Here is a 23210-nt window from a genome sequence, read left to right as displayed (position 1 = left end):
GTAACATATAAGCTTAATAGTCACTTAATAGGACTGGGATTTCGAAGAACAAAAGAAAAAAATATGTTTATAAAAAATTTAGGTATCTGTGAAAAGCACAATTTATGTCAGTCGAGAAAAGTATTTATGAAAAACAATTATAATTTTGAATTAGTAACTCACAATTCCTATTTAAAGCTATCTTCTTGCATATACCTTTAGATGGTCGCTCTATGATAAATTATTCACAATTTTCTTTCTAATGAATTTGTTAACTGTTGTTGCACAAGGATACTATCGCCTTCCCTTTCGTGGTTATGTGTTAAAACTTCTTCACATAAACAATCTCCATTCAATCCCACGTGAAATTTACATTTTCGTTTTGTACATAACCATCTCTATATGTAATCCTCTGCAAGGTTCTTTATGAAGTTCTCAAGAACTTAATGTACTGAAATATGCATTTATGTCCTTAAAATCCCAAAAGTATGCATTTAAAATATAAAACTATAAAACAAGCATAAATAGCAAAATAAAAATAATAATATTTGATTCAGTAAAATATAAATCCAATTTGTATCCAGGTCCGCATTAAATTAGATCAATAGGAAAAAATATGCAATTTCATACAAATCTGAGCCCTAATAATGAATGTATGATGCAGTTAGTTGGAAGTTAGAAATGTGGACGATTTGTGTAATAGAGAATGCATGGAAAAAGTTCATTTTGCTAATAAATAGGTATACTTGGTGCGATATGTTTGAAGAATTTTGCATAATTTGTATAAAAGTTTATTAAACTAATTATTTTATACTTCCACTTCATAGTAGAAACTAGATTATGATTTATCAAATATACAATATGACATTAGTTCTACTATAAAAACTAAAATATTTCAACTGTATTATAAAAATAAAGGAATTAAAGTATTAAAACAAATTGAAACAATGATAAATAAAATTACAATTATAATAATTTTATTTCTTTCAGAAAACTTTACTATTTGCTTTGTGACCAATATGAAGTAAGTATGCATCACTGACATCAGTTCATTGTTTAGTCTTTATAAATATACTTGCATATTAAGTGATAAAAATGACAACTGAACACAGGAAAAATATACTCTTGTGGTTTTTTTTTAAAAAGTGAATTTCATAAATCATATTTATTAATCAAAACGTTTTTATTAATAACTAAATTGTGTTTTTATTTTTTGAATTGTTTTATAAAATTTTAATATTTTTTATGTTTCATAAATATTTACCACAGAAATAGACAAGAATATAATACTTAATTGTATGTATTTTATTAATATTTATTAATAAATAAATGATTCTAATAATTTTTATAGTATTAAAATATGCCTAACGACTAATAACTCTAACTAATATTAATAAGTAATAGTCAAGATCAAGTCTACAGTAGGTAGTCATTAATATAAAAAAAAAAAAAAACTCAACGTACACCTGCATTAGTTGTTAATACTTATTTTTAATTTTAATTTACAACATACTTATTTTTATTTTTATAATTTATTTGCATTCCAAACATAGTACATACTTCTATTGTAAAATATTTTTACTATTTAGTATTTGTATGTTATTATTTTTTAATTATTAGTGTTATTACTTATTAATTATCCGCCGTAGGCACGTAGCTAATTACTACAATATTTTATATTATATTTAATTATTTAATTATACTTCTTTAAGTTCATATATTATATCAGCGGTGCCTTTTATCAGTGGACCCAATTTACTCACGGTGCTCTGTTGTGAACTACATTACAGGACAAAAAAAAAACTATTGATAACCAATTTTATTAATTTTATTAAAATTTAACTTAATTATAAATTAATAAATTTTTAAACTTAAAAAATAAATACATAAAAATGGTTGTTATTATGATTATAATATAAAATATTATATAAAATTAGTATAAGGTTAAAATGAGAATATCCAAATATACAATAGAAAATATTACATTATTTGTTATAAAGTTTTTACGAAAACCATAAGGAAAAACAATTTTAGACATTTTAAACTATTTGTTATGATCCGTACGTAGATCGCGGTGCTCTTAGAAAATGGTCGTGGTGCCCCTAGACGATTAAAAAAACATTTTAATATTTTAAGATTTTAAATAGCTACTAAACTGCAATTTTTATTCTCATGATAATATCAAAAGTTGACTGCATAAAATCCATAGATAATAAATCGTAAAAACGTGTGTAGTTAATTCTTAAAGGATAACAACTAAATTTCTAATTAAATTTAATGGACATTTATTGAAAATTCTGATTTCACCAAAATAAAATTTTGTAACACTTATAAAACTTTTAGCGACTTTTCAATGAAATATTTTTATTTCTAATATGAACATTTTTTGTTAAATTTTGTATTACATTTTCAAGCATTAAGTATAAAAATTAAAAGTTTTATAAATTTCAAACTACAAAAGTATAGCTAATTTTCTTGATCCTTTTATCAAAATTATAAATTAAAATGCTCATATTTTTATTTTTTTTAATGAAATTAAATTTCTATTCATGAATCAGGAGTAAATAAGCAAAAGAGATTTAGTATTACAATTCAAGACTTTTTGTCAAACCAAAATTATTTCATCGATATTTTCGAAAAAAAAAAGCTGAAAACATGACATTTTCAATTATCTATTTTTGAATAGCTTAAAATAATCTATTGAAAATTAAACCATCTTAAACAAACAGTAATATATACATTTAGTCAACAATTCTTACGATCATTTTTTGTTGAGTTACAATGATTTTTATTTGCTGTAAATGTTGCCACTCTTTATCATTTTACTTCAGTTTTTCAAGACCATTTAGAAAATTATTTGAAAATTCATAAATTGACCTGCTCAGACTACAAAATAGACAACGTCTTTTATCAAAAAGCAATCGTGATCGTAATCAATGGATCAATTTTTCTGGTCCAAATCATGTACACCAACACAAAAAAATAAAATGGTTTGTGTCAAAATAATAATCGATATGTATTTTAATCTCAATCGCGATTAAAGTTTTTTACAAATTTTTCAATATTATTCGGTGATATATTGAAAAATTGACTTCTTTTAAATACCAATTAAATTTCATTCCCTATCTTTTCATTTTTATTTGGTAATGATCATTTGTTAATTTAGTATGTTTGTATGTATGTTAAAATGTATCTCAATAATGTTTTTTTAAATGTATATCTCATTGAGGTCAAAAGTTACCTTAATTAAATAATCAAATTAAATATAAAATGCATGTAGATAAAAATATAAGACGTATTCATCTTATTTTTTTCTTTTCAACTTTGAGACCTTGAATTTTGATGACATTTTTTTACTAATTTCAGTAATAATTTTTAAATATAAGGTACAATAATTTACAATTTAAATTTTTTAAATTAGATATACACCATATGTGATAGATGTTTAGTCTAAGGATAAAAAAAAAAAAAAAATGATCTTTTACTTGATTATTTTTATTAATTTATTTATATTAATCTAAGTATGTAAGATATAATTTTTCTGGATATTTAAGTATATTGTGTGTTCTAGTATATTTATAACTAGGCATTTATAATCTAAATAAAATATACTTTATAATTGGATAAAATTGTTTAACATGTTACACACCACTAAAATGTATTTTTTTTTTTTTTTATGAAGCTTTTACAAGGCTCATTGCTATTAAAACCAATTAATTCCATACTTCTTATGTGTATGTTAGATCTAAGTTTCTGTTCAAATCAGGTTTTAACTTTTCCAGATCTTTTTTCACAACATTAAGCCTTTGTCTTGGTCGTCCCTTTGGTCTTTTCTGATCTATTTGGTATACCAAAACCATTTTTTTAAGGGAACCATCAGCTCTCCATTAATGACCAGCCCACGGAGATTTTGAACTCCTCATAAACTGCACTATTTCCTTTTTTATATACAGCTTTTTCAGTTCTTTATTTGATCTCTTTAATCATCTTTGTTCATTTTCGTTGAAAACAGGACCATATACTACTAAAATATAAAACTAAAATAAATCGTATTCATTTAACAGTTTAACACTATTAGAAAGTAAACTGTTTTTTAAACATAACATGTTAAAATTAAAAATGGATAATACAAATGTATTACTTAAATATAAAATCCATTGCCACTTATATACATTTACACCAATAATCATAAATTCATAATTTTGATGAAATACTATTATGTTAGTTACTATTAAACAAATAAAACAACTTTATTTTCATAAATTTCATAATAAATAATAATACTTGTAACATATGAATAAACAACATTAAAATACATTTCTGGTAACAGATTTCAAATCGCACATGGCTATTAATCACAAAATAATTTCAACCTAGAAATATAATATACATATTATATATATTCATATATTATCGTAAATAAATCTAGACAACACAAAACAAACAATATACATACCACACAGTACTATAAATATTGCAAATAAAGCATTTAATTAAACACAATTAATTTTATCTCTTCTAAAACGCTCAACTATTTCTCTCAAGTCTAAAGCTGCTAGAGGCAAATATTTGTGTCATGACTCAGATAACAGTCGCTGATAATGAGGCATTATTTCATGAATAGGAATATGAAGACCGAACTCTAAAGCGACTAATACTCCAAACTCAGATACCATTAAATCTTTTCTGTTCAATCTGAATACTATTTCTGTTCTCTAAAAAAAAAATGCATGATAATTTTAATACATTTTTTTATAATGATCAATTATAACAAACATAATAGCAATAATTAATAACTAATGAATACTATATACATAAACAATTTTTAAAAGTAAAAAAAAAAATACTGATTATTGTGAAATAAAAACTTTTTCTTGTAATAATAATAAATTTATATATATATTATATATATTTGAAATAAATTTTTATTTAATATTTATAAAATAAATTTACCTCGATAAGATTAGTTAAAGATTCACCCTTCATGTCATTTAATTTTGCAGACAAAATAATACATGCTCCAGCACATAATTTACGATTTTCTTTATTAATCAAACTTTTAACTAATAATCGTTCAAAAAATACATAAGCTTGAGCAATAGTTAGTATGTCTGATGGATCAGGTTTAGTAATTTTACGCATTTCTCGTTTTATACTAAAATAAAATTATAAATTATTAAAAATAATATTTACAAATTTATCATATAATGATTTTTTTCTTTTGTTGATAAAATAATATATACCTTCTTAGCTTACTTAACGTAAGATCAATATGTGGAAATTTATCATGAAATTTATCATTTAATTCTTTTTTAAGATCGTCTGGACGCACATAATCAATAATTGATGTCTGAAACAAAAAATCAATTAATTAGGTACATAAAAATTTTGTTTAATTCTATATGTTAAAATTATGAATTGTGCCATTACAAATAATTTAAATATGAAAATAAAATTATATAAAGTACCTATAGACAATCAACAATATAAAAATTCTAAAATTGTATATTTTACTTGAATCTCATTTAGAGCATTATTAGGTTTTTTTACTGTACTTTTTTTTCTTTTTTTTTTTAATTATTACCTATTACAGTCGATTTTGCTTAGTAGAGAAATCGGTTAATAAGGACAACCACTTAAAAGGGACAATCCTTCAATTATGAAAACAAATGTTTACTTGTAAGATAAACATTCAACGTTTATCTGGGCCACGAATTCGGATAATTGGGACATTTATATCGAGTATATTAATAGATCAATATTTCGATAACTGCGACCGACTTGTACTATCGAAAACGTTAAATATTACATATTTGAAACTTCAGTTGTTTTGATAGCGCGTAGTAACAATGTCTTGTGTACGTAAAAATTTATAACTAGCGCAAAAATTAGAAATTCTCGACAAGATTAAATCTCAATAGATATCAGTAAAAAATGAAACCTAGTAAACAATTCAATTTAATTAAGACATCTGGCGTGATGTATGCAGTCAGACGATAACAAATTGTTTACTCAAGTACGGTTTTTTGGAAGAAAGTCATATCATCAATCAATAATTAGAACCGAATTCCGAATAATATAATATCATAAGAGTACTGAACAATATAGAATTTTAACATCTGGATTCAAATGTGCAATGCTATGACCAAACTAAAAACGTTGGTGATGCATGCATTCAATCCATACTAGATAAACATAATCGAGGACGAAGGACCAGATCCATCAATTCGACTATGGGAAGCAAAAAAAATGTTTGGAAACATTGAGATTATTTTTCTTCAATAAGAAAATGAGGGAAGAGTAATAGTTTTATTAATATAGAGTAATTGTAATAGAAGACCCATAAGTGCTTTGGATATTTGTTCGGACTACATTCGTCAGCAATAAATAATACACGAGAAACAAAATGATATTCATAGTTTATATATATATAGATGAAATACATAATATTTACTTTATATGTATGTAATTTGTAATAGTATAAAAAAGATCAGTTTCGAGTTATTGGGATAACCGCTTTATTGAGATAAAATAACATGCAACCGATGTATCCCAATAAATCGGAATCGACTGTATTAAGAAAATTAACTATATATGCTACATACACAATAAAATAATGAGATAAAATAATTTACAAACACGTGAGTAACAGAGAAAGGAGACCATCAATGATAGAACCCTTTATGACAAAGATTATATGTTTATATACGTACACTTAGCATTTTTATTTTTTTAGAGATTTCGACACCATTTATAGTTTAGTCGACGGATAGGGTTGCTAGGAAGGTAGAATGACGGGAGATTAGAGAGTTTGAGTGGAAATGGAATTTTCTGTGAATGTTTGAATAATGTTTTTTTGCTAATTGATTTATTGTTTCTATATTGAGATCGTTATGTAGGGAATTGTTTGATACATACCATGGATCTGAGGTAATGACACTGAGTAAGATAGGTTGATATGATTGAAAAGTGCGAGTTTGAGAAGGCTTAGTACCTCCCCAAATTTGAAATCTGTAGGCCAAAATAAGTCTCAGAAGGGGTTTTTATATAATTATTTTTGTTTTAATAAACATTTTTGATTTTAAAATGGGGCGGAGCAGATGAAGACGACTATTAAGTGTTTTACACTTTGCTTTGAAGTATGGGCCCCAAGTCAGCCTTTTGTCAGGCACTATACCTAGATATTTTACTTGGTTTAACATTAAGATAGGAGAGCCTTGAAAATAAAGTGAAGGAATATATTTTTTTTGCGTAATGTAAATGGTACAGAGACCGATTTTTTTGTGTACTTTAAAAATATATTAAAAATATTGAAAATATTTAAATTTTAGATAAATAGAACCAAAAATAATATTATTATATTTTAATGAGTTTTAGTAAGTTCATTACTAAAAATACTTAACTATTAAATATAGTATATTTTTAAAATTTATTTTTAGACAATATAAAATAATATATTTCAATTTAAAAATCATTAAAAAATAATAATTAATACTATTAAAAAATATACCTTACTTCTAATTATTATTACTCATTACTTTTTTTTTTTTTAATATACTTTAATATCTACTTTAAAAATAATGTTTAAAGGTTTGTAGATAAAATGGCTTGATTACAAATGTAAATAAATATTATTAATTTATATTCATTGCTTATAAAATATACCATACCATATATGACATAAATGTAAGAAGTGTTCTGTGTTTACCAGCAAAAAATTCTGGGTCATCAAGCATGTTAGGAGAAAATAATGTGGTTCCATTTTCATCTTCATCACTCACAATGACTAAAAAAAAAAATATAGATAAAGAAAATGTAATTTATTAAAATACTTGAATATAGGTATACAATAGAAACTCGATGAACCATCCATCACTGTTGTCCGTTACCACATGAGCAATGTGACAAATAAGTATAATACGTTATTTCTTAATAAGTATCTAATATTTATTGTATTATACTTACGTTGTAAAATATATTTGTATGTATTCACAATTTTTGTTGACCATCTATTAATCTAATCATTGTAGCTCAAATTCCGATGGTAACGGTTAATCGAGTTTCTAATATACTTGGATAAATTACTGAACAACTACTGAAGGATGTGAACCATAAACTTTCTCTCTGACTATGGTCTTCATTTTAAATTATAATATTAAAGCCATGATATAATTATACATTTATTACATTATAGTAAATAATAGTTAAATTTATTATAAAACCTAAAATATAATAAAATATAATAATTTACGTACGACATTATATTTATAATTGTTAAGAACTAAAAGTATAATATATCTTCCATAGTTTCTAGTTAAATATTAGATCTAGTTATTTTATAAATGAAAATACCTTTGGTTAAATCAGTTTTTGGAGGTGATGATGCTGGCTGAACAGTGCACATCTTGTATGTACCAGAACCAATAACTAAACTATCAGGAACATCAGCTGAAATACATCTGTAACATATATACTGTAATTGGTGAGTCATATATTACATTCTGAACTAATCATTACTGGAAATGCATTTAATATTAATTAAAATGTACTTTCAAACATCATAAAATAAATTTGTAATAATTATTTAGTTAAGAATAAAAGGCTCAAATTATAATATCTATATCAATGGCTATTTAATAAATGCCATTTATTTAATGCTCTATTAGTAATTTAAGATGTTAATATAATCGCCCTATAGAATTATGTGCCATATCACTCTACATATATATACATATAATAATACAATTATTTTATTTTTAGATTAAATATACAATTCTTTGATACTTAACAAATTATTTACCGGCTCAAAGTATGTGGTTTTGGTTGCGCTGTATCTAACATCATATCTTCAATTGGCCCCTTAGGTTCAGCGATTCTCGAAGGAACCAATAAATGATTATAAGATATTTCCTGAAAATTATTAATAAAATCATAATAATTTAAAGAGATACTAATAAAATAAAAATACAAATAATACAATACAATAAAGATTGAATATAATTTCATCATCAAAATTAATATAAGGATATAATATTGAATGTATAAAAAAAATAACAATAAATTCAGCTATAATGGAAAATGGAATTGCTAGTATAATATTATGGTATATATATGATTGGTATAATATATAAATAAGTGCTTTATTATAACTAATATAAACTACATTACAGATAACAGAGTAAATAAATAATAATTATGAATGATTAGTAAATTAATTTAATTAAATAAAACTGTACCAAACAAGAAAGAATAATCATAAACATAATAATAATAATAATAATAATAAAATAATAATAATAATAACAAAAACTATAATAGTATTATACAATACTATTAATATCTTAGACAAATAGTATTTGTACTTTACCTGCCCATCTTTGCCTTTTTCTAATCCAAATAGATCAAATGCATCAATTATATCATTAACAGCAGATAAAGGTCGAGTTCCAGAAGTTTGTCTTCTACGATTTGGTTCTTTCTTTTGTTCACATTTTACTCTATAATAATATCAATTAACAAGAATATTCAATAATTTTAAATTATCAATTTAAAATATGGTACAAACATTATTGATCTGTTAGATCTTTTGAATGGTATTAATGAATAAACAAGAAATGGAGTTTTCTGAGGAGTCACTAATACTAAACGTTCATTTTTGAATCGATGCTGTATCGTTGGACGTACAACTCTAATATCCATAGACTGATTTGATGAGCTATTTTCTTGAAGCAGTGAGCTATTTTTATACAGAGCTGCAACTTTTCATACATACTAATTACTTATTAGTGAAATTTATATTAAATTAATATAAATTTATCTGATTCCTAACATTTTTAGTTGAGATTTACACACATATTATCATATTATTAATCAAATGTTGATTATATTTAAGAATTATGTCAACTGCTCATTTAATGCAGAATAATATTTTATGAAATAACACTTTTATAAAAATCAAAAACATAATTGTTAAATTCAAAATACTGCAGATATTAAAACACAACTATACACAGCTTATATATTTTATGTATTAATTATGATTTATAGTACACGAAAATGAATAAATAATAAATTAGATATTAAATTTTAATTTTAGATATTTCAATCTTAAAATATACATATTTATATTAACACTTAATAAGCAATAATATTATCTAGTAAATTGATTCTAGTTGTTAAATTTAATTTATGGGTTGATAATTATTTTAAACAACACACAACATATAATAATTTATTGCTTTTACTGCTAAAGCTGTATTCATGAAAATGAAAAATAAATAAACATAAAAGTTATATTAAAATAATTAACATTTAATTTCAAAAATAGTTTTTATTTTTTACAATTATTATGTATCAACATTTTAATTTTATTGGGTATAAAATAGTTAAGCTCTTTAATGTACAAAGTAATAATATTATTATTTTAAATAATAAATCTCTATTGAGTATTTGCTTTGAGTGTTAAATAGTAAGAAAATTTCACATTAAAATTATTTATACATATAAAATATTAATAGTAAAAAAATAAATAAAAACAGGAGTATTTAAAGATAGGTAAAATAATTTGTTTAAAATCAATATAAAACGCTCAAACCAATCGTAATTATAATTTTCTTAATCATCTTAGAATTAAAATATGTTTAGCATAGGTATATATTTGTACTGTTATTATAAATTAATAATCCAAGAAGTTAGTTACCACTAGGGCCCTGATTCCAATACAAAATGCATCTTTTTTGGATGACCTTAGACAATGTTTTTTATGTATAAAATTTGTTATATGTAATAGACACTTAAAAATTGAAACTTTTACTTTACATGTTTTTAGGTTTTATTTGCATCTTTCAATGTTTTCTCATTTTAAACATTATTTTAGTATTTTTTTGGTAATTTTATGTGTTTAAATGTATATTTGTACAGTATACATATTACAAATTTCATTCAAGAATATTTTTTTAAAAGCACCTTCTAAAATTTTGAAGTTTAAATTTATGGGCCCAACTACTTCTTAACCAACTCAACCAGTACTGACACGCTGAAAACTTGGATAGAAGCTGCAGTATACTGCTGTGAATATTTTCAATTTATTAAAATATTAATCAATGTTTTTGAAGAAAAAAATGCCATAGCTATCAAAAAGCAAAACATTTAATGACAGCCAAAAAAATGTAATCAAATTTAATATTTATAAAAACCAACCATGAAAATATACCAAGCTGTATAACTTCTAAAGTTATTTCTTTAACTAAGATAATTGGTGTCATAAATTAAGTCAAAACTTGTATTTCAAATAATACAAATAATTATAAAAAAAACAATAAAGAAAAAATTGGAAAATATCTTAGAAAACAATTGTGGTTATACAAAAATGGAAACATTTTAGAAAGCAAATAAACCTCTCCAACAAACATATCAGGGGAATGAACACCAGATCATATTTACTACTTCAAATATGCTCCTCAGTCTTTACCAGTCACAAGTCAATATTTTCAATTTTTTTTTAATAAAATTATAAATTATCTAATAATTTATTAGTATTTATTAGTTTAATATAAAAATGAATTTTAAAAAAATTGTATATGCCATTTTTTTAAGGACATTTTCATAATAAAATTTAGTACTATTTTTTTGTATGATTTTTAATGCATTTAAATCGTAACCCTAGTTATCACTAATCAGTAAAATACTTTTTTAAGGAATACATTTAATTAGTCTTGGAATTTATAAAACAAAAAGTAATTAATAAATAATAATTAATACACAACAGCATATAATAAAATTAATAAATAATTTTTATTAATATATTAGGTTTGTATTTTTATTATCTTAAGTACATTATCATTATTACCTAAACCAAGACTTTCAGAGCTGCTGAGATTCGTGTTACTTTCAGATAATAATGGAGGAATCATCCGTTTACGATAGTAGGCTGCTAATTTTTTTGTTTCCATTGTCACATCACTGCCAGTTGTATTAAGTCTAGAAAAAAATAATTTATATTTATAAAATAAAACCTATTTTGTTTCATAATAATTATTCATAAGAAATAATTAAAACACCTTTCACGAAATGGTATGCCTTCAGAATTCTTATCAGAATCCAAATCAAAAAATTTATCAACACAATGTTTATCACTCATATTTGCTTTAATTGGTGTGGATGTTAAAGACTGTGTTTTTATCAACCTGACAGTACCATGAAATTCAGTATTCATATGGTCTAGGATAATATCACTTTCACTGAATGTATTTTCATCATTTGTTGTACCTATGTCAGGCAGTGATGGAAACTCAACTTGAGATTTTTGATGTTGATACATATTATTGATGAAAAGTAATTTGTTAGTGTCTTTGTGAGTACCATCCAATGATATATTAGTTAAAAATGACAATGCTGCAATTCGTCGACGTGAATTATCTCCAGTTAACGTATTCATTATGATTGAAGAAATTCAAAAATTCCTGTTAACATGGAAATAAATAATAATATATTAATAAATAATAATAAATAAATCATAATTTATAAAATTATTTTTTGTAAATAGATGAATTAGTTTGGCATTTCATATAATTTTTTTTTTATTCATTAGAAATTAAAACAAATAAGTATTAATACATAAATAAACAGACTATTCCCAGTTACCCTTAGATATTAAGAAAATATAAATTTAATTTGGTTTCATTGTGTCTTTAAAAACCTGTCACTTATAATTTGGTTCAAACTGTAAACTTTTTTAAATTATAAACAAATCAACAAAGATTGAATTATCAATATAACTTTTAACTAACTTCAACCGATTATTAATATTTTTAATTGTTTTTATAAAAATTTTAATGGTAAAACTATTCAGTAGATTAAAGTATTAGATCATGTAAAAATGTAATAAAGGTGATTAATTAAATTTTTAAATTACATATATTATGTAACTATAAAAATAAAATGACCAATAATACAACTCATATAGATAATCTTTATTATACAATAATTAAAATGTTGTGAAGCAGTTAATCAAAAGGGGGAGTACTCATAAATAATATAAATTAATACCATGATGTACATTGGTGTTTTAAAAATATTCTAAATATTTATTTATTATTTTATTTAAACTTATATATCTATACAATAATTAATAAATGAGATATTTAAGTAATTTTCATATATATATATTTATAATAATGGTATCTATATTAGTATATACATTAAATAGGTGATTTCATAGTATACTTAATAGAAAAGAAACTATAATTTAAAATATTTTTTCTTTTATCTTAAATAGGATTATATACAAATATAAAGTATTAGGTATAAGAAAATTGTGTATGAATATATTCTAAAAAACATAAATTGTTATAGCTTTTTATCTATTTCAAACAGCTTCATTTTATCAATTAAGAAGAAAATGTGTAGTTAAAAATAAAATCCTTAAACACAATCAATTAAAATTCTCTAATATAATTAGTATTATCTAATTAAATATTGAATGCTACACAAAATATATAGTGTGTTTATATAATAATAAAATGAAAAAAAAGAACTTAGTGTACATTGTACTGACAAAAGAAGCTTTCAAAACATACAACCCTATAAAATCATAATTCCAGCACTTAATTAAATTTCTCCATAGATCTCTTATTTTATAAATATTCAAATTAAGTAGTTAAAAGATAACAATATCAATAAATGTAATTTAAATAGTCTAGTTTAAAGCAAATTCCTGTTATTTTTTACAGTATAAACAAATTTAATGATGACAGTACAGTATTTAATTGTTATTAGGCAGTAAAACACAACTGATAGGCTTAGATAAATTGCTGTTTTGTAAAAAATTATTTTAAATGCAAAATCGGAAACATTCGAGCGGGTTTGTCGGAGTGATAATAACTAATGAGTGTAACAATGTGAATAAACAAACACGGGAATACTCACTGATGGCCGTGAAAAGTGTTAGGTCTTAACTGAAATTCGGAATGTTCGGCGACACATTCTGTTGTAGAACCACAAATGTAATTAGACGGTGGATTAAATTCATGATGAATATTCAACGGCTGCGAAGCAAACAGAAAACAGTTACTAAAGTATTTGACGATCGATTATACCTAGGGAAACGCAATCAAATCGTAATGTTTTCGCCCCATTGTAATCAAACGTTCGCTATCTCATCTAATCATAACAATGATAACAGTAAATCGGATGACAACAATGAGGACATTTTGACATTCACATGATATATCACGAATATTTCAATACATTCCGTGGGCATAGAACAGTATCCGTTCAATACCTATCGGACCATTAATTCACATAATATCGCTTCGGACAACTTGCGAAAGCAACGCGAACACATTTTGTTTCTCCGAACATAAAACGGTAACGGGTTAATGATTATTTTATTTTGATTGCTTTCGATGCGATTGGTCCCACAACAATGCTAACCGTCGATTCGTCTTATGGACACCCTGACATTTTCCCGCGTAATTGCTATGACCATTTACCTCCAAAAATGAAATACTGTTTTCTTCCACTGTTCATTTTCTTAGGTACAACAAAGTAATAATAATAATAATTCTAGGAATGTTCCACCATTCAGTGGCGCACAGAAGATTTTTGACAAGGGTGTCGAAAATATATATTTCGAGGTACCCACCCATCCCCACCAGTAAGATCTGAGTTTAGGCATAGTAGAACTCTTATTTTTAAGTGTTTTTGGTTTTTTTTTTTTACTAACACAGATCCTAAAAAAAAAAATTTTTTTTAAATAAACCTAATATTAATTATTTTTCAATTTTCTGGGTATTAATTTATAAGTTTGTATAGCCTAATTTTTGGGATTGAGCCCTACTACTTATTCTCATGTGACGCTTTAGTTCTAGGGTAAACATAATTAGTATGTTGATTTGTATATGTAAAAATTGGTTAGTATTAGATTAAACAAATATTCATACAAGTCCATACAGAGCTAGCCATTCACCAATTCTCTGAGGGATGTCAGTCGACTGTGTGCGCCACTGTCACCATTGTAAGCAATCATTTAGCTCTTTAAAAAAATAAATAAATAAATTGACACAATTCAATACTATGAATACCTATATATGTATGAGACATTAGTGAACATTTTAAATTAAATTTTGTCGGTGCCGGTGATTAAGTTATGAACACGTTTATGTTCAAATTGTATGAAAAAATTAACGCATTTATTTGGCTGTTACTTTAAATTTTTTTATTTTATATTTATGAATTAACGACCTTTATTCTGTGTATATAGGACTTTTACAAAATGTAAGGTATATTTTACTTCATGTTTAAAACATATACTTAAACATGTTATAATAAATATTTATTATTTATATACCTAGGTATATATATTAGAGTTCGCAAAAGATAGAGATTGACGACAGCATGTTTACTTAGAGGTAGGTGTGGTCTTGAATGGCAGGAACCAAGGAAGAAGAAGGTATGTATATTTTTAAAATTATAAATAAATATGAACGTTCCAAAAATCGTTAAAATTCATTAATAATAAAAATGTCGTTCATTGTCTATTTGAAATAGTGATGTTCGTAAGTCGATCACAAAATATGAAAATGAACACTGGGGATTTCTATACAAGCAGTGCTGAAACTACAAAATAGGAGGCCCGTGTGTGGTAATTATATTAGACCCCTTCCTAGGATTTATTTTTGTTGTACATCTTATTTATAAGTATCAATTTTTTTAGGTTTTAAAACACGTTTAACATCAGTTAGTGTAATGATTTATGTTATATATCAAATTAAATACCTACAACTGTTTTAGGTATATTATACTTCACTATATATTTATGTAGTAAATTTATTTAAGTAGTTTAGGTATGTTCTATGCTAAGGGCGTATTTGAGTTGAGGCCATAGGGGGAGGGGGGAAACTAATTTTTCTTCATTAAAAATTTAAAAATAATTTATAGTTCATTACAGGGGCGTACCCAAAGAAGGGTTTTCGTGTCCGGATCTCCCATTGAAATTTCTACATACTCGATAGTTTAATAGTGTATTTTAATTTCCCATTATCTTCAATATACAAAGTTTATAGATTATATAATATAGTTACCTATAAAGTATAAACCATGTTTAATTTATACTGTTTTTTTTTTTAATATTATTTATTATTGTTAATTAAATAATGTATTTTTTTTATAACATTTTACTACCAAATAAAAATTTATTTAAAATTATAGAACCTACCAACCTATTATAGTAAACCTTTGTGTAGAATATATGTGATGTTATTAATATAGTTATTAACAGTAATTTATTGATATTGAATTAAAATATAATTATAATTAGAGAACAGATAAAATAAAAATGTTGGATCCCCCCCCTCTAAAAAAAATTCTCTTATACACCCCTGGTTTATTACCTATAACTCATGTTCCTGTTGATAAATTCGAATGAATAAATAAAAATACAAGTACCAAATGAAAATAAATGTTTATTTAATAAACATATTAAAAACATACTGCATATAAAATAAGTGTTAATAATATTAACACAAATAATTATATTAAAATTGTATCTTCAGTTTGAATCCTGTATAAAAAGAAACAATAAATAATCATAGTAGTAATAGTACCTATTAATTATTTTTCAAAAACTTTAAAAAACAATTAAGATAGGTAACTTAATTTAACAAATATCTGAGTAGAAAACATAAGGTTGGTAAGTAGTCAAATAACAAATTCCAAATTTCCATTTTTTCATTTTGGCAAATTTGTTGATTGTTTCATCGATGGATACAATAATATTTGTGTGCACATGCAGCAAAGCCAAACCTGTTAGTCTATGCTAGCCCATTCTTGATCTTAACCATGTTTTCAATTTACAAAAATATATTTTTGGCCAATATTTGCAAGTTGAAGAACATGCATAGGCGTGTCTGAAAATTTCGTGCAGGTATTGTCAATAACATTTTTCATTAGGAAAATTGAAATTTTCATTCAGGACACAAAGACAAAGAGTGACTTATACACAATACACTACCTTGAGAACGTACGTAGTAATTGTAGCTACTACAGTAACCATAGCTAGTAAATAATATATTCACTCTCTTCAAAAATAAAAGGTATATAACATAAAATATAACTAGAACTACACGCATACTTACAGTTATGGATATTAGATAATAAATATTATTGGTTAGTTTTTGTCACAAACATATTATACATAAATTATATTTTATGTGAAAATATTTATTATTTAGTTCAGTTTTATTTAATCATTCTTATTACTTTTTAGTAATTATTTTTAATGATTTAAGCATAAATTTAAAACGGAACTGGATTTTGCAGGTCTGGCCATAGCCGTAAACATGTCTATGAGAATATGGAAACAAATTTTGTCAGTTGTTATGATTATTATTTGGGTTAGGGGCTTCTAGCTTTATAAAATACACAATTATGCATGCATTTGTGTACAAAAAAAATCACTAAATACCATCTATGCACAACAAAAAGTACCAGATATTATGTTATAAAAAAAAAAAAAATAGGCGAATAAAATTATTGAGGACTTATACAGCTCTAAAATACAAAAATATACAATATGTATAAATGAACCAAAAAATGACTAAATAGTAAATATGTGGTAAAAAAGTGTTACTTTAAATTACTTTATATTATCTGATAAATACCTCAGTTATGGTTGTAAAAATGTCTATAACTGTAGCAATATCTGTGGAAGATAATACCACTATTCGTTCTACAACCAAAAATGTTATGATATATAAAGATAAACAAAAATTGATACCCCTGATCAAATTCATATATTATTGAATTTATTATCATATTATAATGATAGACTAATAATTTAGGTTAGGACTCGTTTGCGTACTTATTAATATATTTATTAAATTTATGACAACTCGTTTGCGCACAAAATTGTGAACAATGGAAACCTGCTTATAGGTACTGTTTTGGTTGTACAGGTGTCTTAAAGTATAACGATTATTTTCAATCATAGTTTCCCATCAGTTGTCATCTATCTGTAATAGGGATCTTATAATCGCGACTTCTATGCTCACCAATTAAATAAGTCGTGTGGGATAAGCTTTAATCTTTATTGCTTTATTTCTAATCTAACACTATTTTTGTTAAATGTTTCTGATAAGTTTTATAAGTTATAACGAATCTGTTGTAAATTTTTGTTTAGTCTCGGATTTCGGCGAAATAACGATGGACGCTATTTGTTTAACACGGAGAGTAAAACGTTGTATAGTGTTGAATAATTTTAAATTTCGAGAATATAGGAAATTAAAAAATGGAAATTTCAATTTTCGGTGTACTAATAAACTTTGTAATGCTAGTGTAATTGTAAGCAATAACAGTGGCCAAATTGTTGACTAATCTAAAAATTCAGAGCATAACCATGAGATATATTCAGATCAAATTATATCTAGAGAAATTGTAAGGAGCTCATTGAAAAAAAAGGCAGAAAATGATCTACATTCATCCAATCAAATTAATACGCCAAGAGTTAAAAAATAGTAACGTTGCTGAGAAAATGGAATATGGTGATTTGAAGCTGATAGTCTTTCAATATACGATGTACGAAAAAAACATTTTCCCACACTACTATCAAACTGACGATGACGAGTCTTTAAAGCAACTTTTAGAAATGAAACAGACGTTGTTGTATAAAGGTAATCAATTTTGTTTTTCGAGCGATGATAATTCTGTTATTTTATTTACTTGTAAAAATAACTTGGAAGTGCTTTCTAATAATGAACACGTGTTTAGTTGATGGAACTTTTACGTATGCGCCAAAACATTTTATGCAATTGTATACAATTCATGCTTATACAAGTTATTATTATTTATCAGTAGTATACTGTTTTTAAAAAATAAACATTAGGAAAAAACTTAAGTGTAAAAATATTTCAAGCAGATTTTTAAAAAGCTGCACACAATGCTGTTCTTCGGAGTTTTCCGCAGTGTAAAATAGTTTGCTGTAAATTCCATTAAGGACAAAGTTGGTTCAGGCGTTTGCAGAAAAATAAAAGTTTATTTAAAGAATACTCAAATGATTCTGAAGTAGGAAGGTGGCTTAAATATTTTTTCGTTTTACCATATTTAGACCCCAATGACATTTCGGACGCATTTACTGAAATAATTTCAATAGCTCCATATAACATAAGTATGGATTTTCCAGACTATATATTAAAAAATTATATTGGTATTGATTTTGATTTTGAGCCAGAATTAGTGAACCTAATGAACCAGACAATAGCCCAAGAACAACGAATGGAGCTGAAAACTTTCATATGCACTTCAATAGTCAATTTTATACCCCCCATCCTCATATTCACAAAATCATTCAAATACTTATAGAAATTCAAGTCGATACTAATTTAAAAATTAATTCACTAAAAAAAATTAAAGAAAATACCCGTAGAAAAGAAATATTAAAAAAAAAAAAATTATATGAAAAAATATACTCTGATTAAAAATCTAAAAAAGTTGACATTTTAACATATTTAATGCAAACGCGTACCGATATATAATCAGTATGTACTCAAAATTATTTTAAGGACTTAATTGTAAACAAATTATTGTAATTGTAAATAAAATTATTTTTAATTGTACAAATTATAAATAACGGTGGTTTGCTAAAGAATGCTAAATTTAATAACTCGAACAACATTTTTAAACCCGCAAGTATATAAAAACCACAATATGATTATAGACAGAAAGTCCTAAGCCTTATAAAGGGTGAAGGAAAATGTTGTAGAGTATAATAATGAAAAAAATTGTTAGTCCACAGCCCGGCTTATAACCAATTCGAAAATTTGGAGGTAGGTACACAGGTTTTATACACCCTATACGTGGATAAATTTCTTTGAAAAAAGGTTTCTATTGTTCACAAATTGTGCGGAAAGGAGTTGTTAGAAAGGTAAATTTGCGCAAACGAGTTGTAGCCAGTGATTTATATTCATAATTATTAATACATTACATTTTTTAAATAAATCAATGTATTATATTAAAAAAAATACGAGCCATGGGAGGTATGCCCCCTTCACCCCTCCCCACCCATTAAATACGCCCTTGTTGTATGCCTACTCAAATACTCGATGGACTCATTGTTAAATAAATATTATATTACTCTAAAATATTGTAACATCCTTATCTGAATTTTAAAAAAAGTTTCTTTTTGTTATAAAATTATAATATAACATTATTAAATAATTGTGTGTTTGGTAAAATTTAGATTATTTTAGGCTGGGACTAGAGGGTTCCTAATGTATGTAAGACTTGGGGCCCATGTGCGTGGCACACTCGGCACACCCGGTTTTTGTGGCACTGCATACAGCCAATTATCAGTTAATATTTTTAGTATAGTGAATCACAGATAAATTTAATGTATTTGCTAGATTAATATGAAGTCCATTAGTATGTTCAAAACTCGTTGATTAAATTATTATTTGTAGGAAAATAGTCACATGATTTTAGCGTGTAAATGAAAATGTAGAGTACCTAATTGTTTTTTTTTTCTTTTAAATTATAAATAATAACATAAAACTTGAAAATAAAGCAATCCTATCGCACTCTAAATAGGAATCTAAACATTTTATGTATGTATATTTATATGAAATGCTAATAAAAAAATATTGGTCAAAATACTTAGAATTGTCTCAATGTAGTTTGAAAATTATAGAAATATAATTTTGTATTGAAATGTATTCTTTCAATCACATAATTATGTATCTTTTTTTATTAATATGAAAAAGTAATAAGTACAAACTAAAAGTGATATTTTTACTTTATAGTCTTATGTATAAAATATTTTTGTCTACATTTTAACTACCAAGATGAATAAGATCAAATAAAATTCCGTTTTGTATAAGTTTCTAACTTATCCAATATATTCTTAAAAATATAATATTAAAACGTGAAAAAATAAAATTTCCATCCATGACAAGTTCTCTACCATCTTGAACTGATGTTATTGATTATATTATTTTAAAATAATAATAAAATATAATAATACAAGAATTCAAATTCCATTATTGCCAAGACTGAAACACTTCGGTTACAATGATGTAACGATAAAATACTCATAGGTATATATGCTTAGCACTCCGACTTTCTCTCAATATTTTTTATCGTACATTCAATGACTAATCACTAATTTAAATAAATACAAATATTATAATGTATAATGTTTATTTTCTATGTGCCTAATGTCTATATATATATAGTCTATGTTTCACGCTACTATATTATTCAGATAAACGATAATATTATTTTTATTTAGTGATGTGATATTACATTTAAAAAAAATAAGATCTTAAACTTCTGAGTAATGCGCGGACTATTTTGAAATGATAACATGTGTTTTTTATCACATATCACTGTAGTATATTTTTTTAAAATACTTGTGTTTCACAGAAAAGAAACAAATTATTACTGTGCTTATATTTACTACAAAAAATTATCTGATAACCATATTAGTTGCTGTACCAACAGTCACCATGACGCACCGGTCCCCGACGAAGACAACACCAAATTTTTTTTATTGTTTATGAATATATTAAATTGTACACTTTAGTTTAAATTATTTTAATTATATAATACAAATTATAGGTCCTGTTATTGAGGCTTTAACTTTAATGGAAAAATATTAATAATAATAATAATTATTTCATATTATAATTGTGGTTAGAACTTGGTAACCCTAAAATTATGGGTGTATTCGAAAATGTTTTAAAAAAACCAGTGTAAAATACCAGATTATAAAAATAAAATTAGTTTCATGAAGTAGATGATATCCATCATACTGAAAAGAGCGAATTGACTATGTGAATGCGACATAGTACAACTACAAATATACACTCTTAACAAAATTGAAACAACTGTCGTGATTTAAATTTTAAACTTGTGTAAAACACTTTTCAAAGAATTTTGCAACACATTTCTTATTTAGTAAATATTACAATCACATTTTATGTTTGAAATAAAACTACAAAATCTGTCACTTAATAAGTTTAAGTCATTTTTCAAAATAGCTTTTAATGATAATGTTCTTGGGTATCTAATTGTAAAAATAAACATTATAAATCGAATACTTTATGTTTAACAATGAACATATTAAATGAAACAACTGTCTGATAATTTTATTTTAGCTGAAAGATAATTTATGTTATTATATATGGCATATACAATGATTTCTATATAGCTTGGAAAAAAAAAGCAAATAAACTAAATCAAAACTATAAATCATAACGTACGTTATTAATATTTTTATTTAAAATATTTAAAATACATTCAATATGAATATATATATATATATATGAGTTCATATTTCCACCGACCTTGGCTAAGAAGAAGCAAACAATATCTGTGTGATACTAATATGATGAAGGACAAATACTACGTAAGTATTTTTTTGGCTTTTTGTTCTTTAAATCCTTAGATAAATTTTTCTGTTTTTTTAATTATTTTTACCTCGTGCATGTTCTTGTCAGATCACATCACACCCGTATGCCCAATAAAAAATACTATTAAATATGAACAACCGTTAAAGTTAACAATTCCATCCTTGACTTGCATTTAACACGATAAACATCTTCACTTCACAATTTTGGATTGATTCGTGAATTATGTGTAACCATAATATAATATTATATTAACAATTAACAGAAATAATTGAACCGGTGCATAAAACGAGACACAAATGATTTGTTCAATTGAGCTTATTGTTCTTTTCTGTACACAATAAAATTTATGCATTACTCCTCCATTTATTGATAATACTCGTCTACATTTCTCTCGTATGTTGCAGGTTTTTATGTATCTATATATTATATATACTCGAATTTATGTGTATAGTGTACATACAGTTTGAAAGAAAATAAAACTAAAATAAAATAATAGTAAAAATAAATAATCAATATGATTACAGCCCCGACAGGATTAGAGAATTATATATAGGTACTAGAAGACTGGGAATAAATCTCCGTTCCCCTATTGTTGACACTACAACTTAAGTCTACGCTCTCGATATTTTTCTCGATGTTTATTATGATTTCGCCCACTTTACAATGGTTTCAGATATTCTGTAGGACCTTGTGGGTATTTTAATGTATCTTATTTTTTTTCTTCACGTTTTAACTTTTGTTGTTACCAGTATATGTTTTGATATTTTACCGATGTTTAAATTTAGTCGCAATTATTTGTTACTATATACAGGGGCGGATTGGCCTAGC

The 23210-nt window shown here is 24.8% G+C and overlaps 1 protein-coding gene, 1 long non-coding RNA gene and 1 pseudogene across 3 annotated transcripts; 2 read left to right on the top strand and 1 right to left on the bottom strand.

Moving 5' to 3' along the window:
* Nucleotides 1–4252: 4252 nt before the first annotated feature.
* LOC112691786 (CDK5 and ABL1 enzyme substrate 2) lies at nucleotides 4253–14115 on the bottom strand. 2 transcript variants are annotated; one of them, XM_025566189.1, is made up of 12 exons: nucleotides 13906–14115; nucleotides 12039–12440; nucleotides 11828–11958; nucleotides 9545–9731; nucleotides 9347–9476; nucleotides 8780–8889; nucleotides 8332–8438; nucleotides 7650–7765; nucleotides 5223–5329; nucleotides 4933–5134; nucleotides 4436–4694; nucleotides 4253–4352 (listed from the first exon to the last, which is right to left on the bottom strand). In XM_025566189.1, the coding sequence occupies exons 2-11, from the start codon at nucleotides 12413–12415 to the stop codon at nucleotides 4554–4556; spliced, it is 1608 nt and encodes a 535-aa protein (XP_025421974.1). In that variant the 5' UTR covers nucleotides 12416–12440; nucleotides 13906–14115; the 3' UTR covers nucleotides 4253–4352; nucleotides 4436–4553. The 2 variants fall into 2 exon arrangements, with proteins under 2 accessions (XP_025421974.1, XP_025421973.1); XM_025566188.1 differs by having other exon boundaries at nucleotides 4254–4352; nucleotides 9545–9737.
* Nucleotides 14116–14256: 141 nt separating this feature from the next.
* LOC112691787 lies at nucleotides 14257–15618 on the top strand. The gene is made up of 3 exons (XR_003149348.1): nucleotides 14257–14346; nucleotides 15333–15430; nucleotides 15529–15618. It is a non-coding gene; the product is annotated as an uncharacterized LOC112691787 (long non-coding RNA).
* A 2824-nt stretch (nucleotides 15619–18442) lies between these two features.
* LOC112691721 lies at nucleotides 18443–20357 on the top strand (annotated as a pseudogene).
* The last annotated feature ends 2853 nt before the right edge of the window (nucleotides 20358–23210 follow it).

The sequence above is a fragment of the Sipha flava genome, unplaced genomic scaffold (assembly GCF_003268045.1).
Source record: "Sipha flava isolate LNK unplaced genomic scaffold, YSA_version1 66_pilon_pilon, whole genome shotgun sequence".
NCBI classification, from domain to species: domain Eukaryota; kingdom Metazoa; phylum Arthropoda; class Insecta; order Hemiptera; family Aphididae; genus Sipha; species Sipha flava.
The sequence above is the reverse complement of the archived record's forward strand: the minus strand, read 5'-3'. Positions and strand labels throughout refer to the sequence as shown.